General features: G+C 40.9%; 1 protein-coding gene across 1 annotated transcript in view; it reads left to right on the top strand.

The window, feature by feature from the left end:
* Positions 1-824, top strand: part of ABRACL (ABRA C-terminal like) — a 4,015-nt gene extending 3,191 nt beyond the window's left edge. Inside the window, exon 3 of the mRNA XM_009644317.2 lies at positions 294-824. Coding sequence (XP_009642612.1) covers positions 294-478 — 185 coding nt within the window. The 3' untranslated portion in view covers positions 479-824. The remainder of the gene's footprint in view (positions 1-293) is intronic.
* Positions 825-1,787: the final 963 nt, after the last annotated feature.

Here is a 1,787-nt window from a genome sequence, read left to right as displayed (position 1 = left end):
TGAAAGCTGTTCAGCAGACTGTGCTGGTAATAGGTTTCAGAAAGTCATCAGTAAAAATAAACATAGGAGATAATGTGGTCCTTGATATGAGTCTCTAATAAAAAGGGGAAGTCATACCAGGCAGGAATTTTGCCTACTATTTATCATCAGCATTCATAGTATGTTCCCCAATAAATTGGAAAACACTGTGTGATTTACCTTCAGCATTCTGACTGCGTGTCACTTTGTTTCCTCAGTAATCTCCTAACTGAAAGAAAATCTGCATGTGTTTTCATGTTATATCTTTGATTTAGATGCTGACGGACAAGTGAGCGTGAAATTTGGTGTGCTCTTTGCTGATGAAAAGTGTGCCAACCTCTTTGAAGCCCTAGTGGGAACTCTTAAGGCTGCGAAACGACGGAAGATTGTCACTTATCAAGGGGAGCTACTTTTACAAGGCGTTCATGACAACGTTGATATCATGCTACTGCAGGACTGATGCAGTCTTTCAGCTATGCATTAATAGAATTGTTTGAGGCAGTGACTTGCAACATCCTCTGAATAAGGCCAATCATGCTAAGATGTTTTTACGTGTTTTCTATATCTTTACAGTCAAAAGGAAACTGTCCTATTTTGGAAAACATTCCCTTTTGTAATTCTTCCTAAAATGGTACTGTACATGAGTAAGGTAAAAGATGCCAGATCTCAATCTTCCTTTGTTTTTTTGTTTTTTTAATCTCAGGTAATGCTCTCAAATGTCTGGTGGTTATTTTTAACATATGAAGAAGCAGAAGGGGACTGGTAATTTAATGTTTACAAATCAAAATGTGCCATGAAAGTATAAAATAAAAGCACATACTTAAATTTATGCAACTCTTATTGCTGTTGCTTCTCTTTTATTTGCAATCTGAAATGAAAGCAACCCAAATTCCTGTAAGGAACATAGTTAAGTAACTGTTCAGAAAGCATGACAGTGAGATAGAAATAATTTTGCAGCATGATTCAATTGAAGAATGACTGTCCTTTGGAGCGACCAGATTGCGCACAAAAAGCCATGAATGATAGATGTAATGCATTCATCTCTGGCGTTTTTTTGTCCTCTAGATTTTTGAAGGAAGTGGGTGAGGAGCTCCCTTGAATGCTTTCATGCAGTGTTAACCAGAAGATGGTACAGCAGCTTCAGGTTGTGATTATTTTCCTCACAGAAATATATACTCTCTCTAAATCACTCCAGGCAGAAAGTAGGAGGGGAGGGAAAAAAAAAAAAGTCCTTTTGATTGTGTTCCAGCTTAGTGCTAATTCTTTTTAGCTTCCTCTAGGTAGGAAGAAAGAGTTGCTGCATGGGGAAAGCAGCAGTGGGTAGGCAAACTGCTTACTGCTCTGTGCTTCCGGGCTGTGGCTGCGGCTCTTAAAGTTGCAGGATGGGTGAATTTCCTTTTACTTAGCTGCCTTTTACAAGTACAAAATGCTTGAAAAGTGTCGTCTTATTTCCAGATACAGGACATGCAGGCAGGGTTATGGAATCTCTACAAAGCTGTGTAATTCCAGCTGTTGCCCCTTTCATCTTTGTTTGCTCTGCCTTGTGCAACAGGAAAACAACTTAAATCCTGTGTGCAAGCAGATCTGGGCTGCCTCTGCCTGTGCTGGCCCCAGAATCTGGAGAGCAGGGAAGTGATACGCAGAGAAACTTGAGCTGTCTGGGTCCAAGCCAGCTGGAGCAGAGAAGCAGAGCAGGAGCTCACCACAGCTTTACTGGCTCCAGTGCCCTATCGCTCAAATGCAGCTATTCTGCTTCCAGATCTGAGCCG

The sequence above is a fragment of the Egretta garzetta genome, unplaced genomic scaffold (assembly GCF_000687185.1).
Source record: "Egretta garzetta isolate BGI_Z169 unplaced genomic scaffold, ASM68718v1 scaffold397, whole genome shotgun sequence".
NCBI lineage: Eukaryota > Metazoa > Chordata > Aves > Pelecaniformes > Ardeidae > Egretta > Egretta garzetta.
The sequence above is the reverse complement of the archived record's forward strand: the minus strand, read 5'-3'. Positions and strand labels throughout refer to the sequence as shown.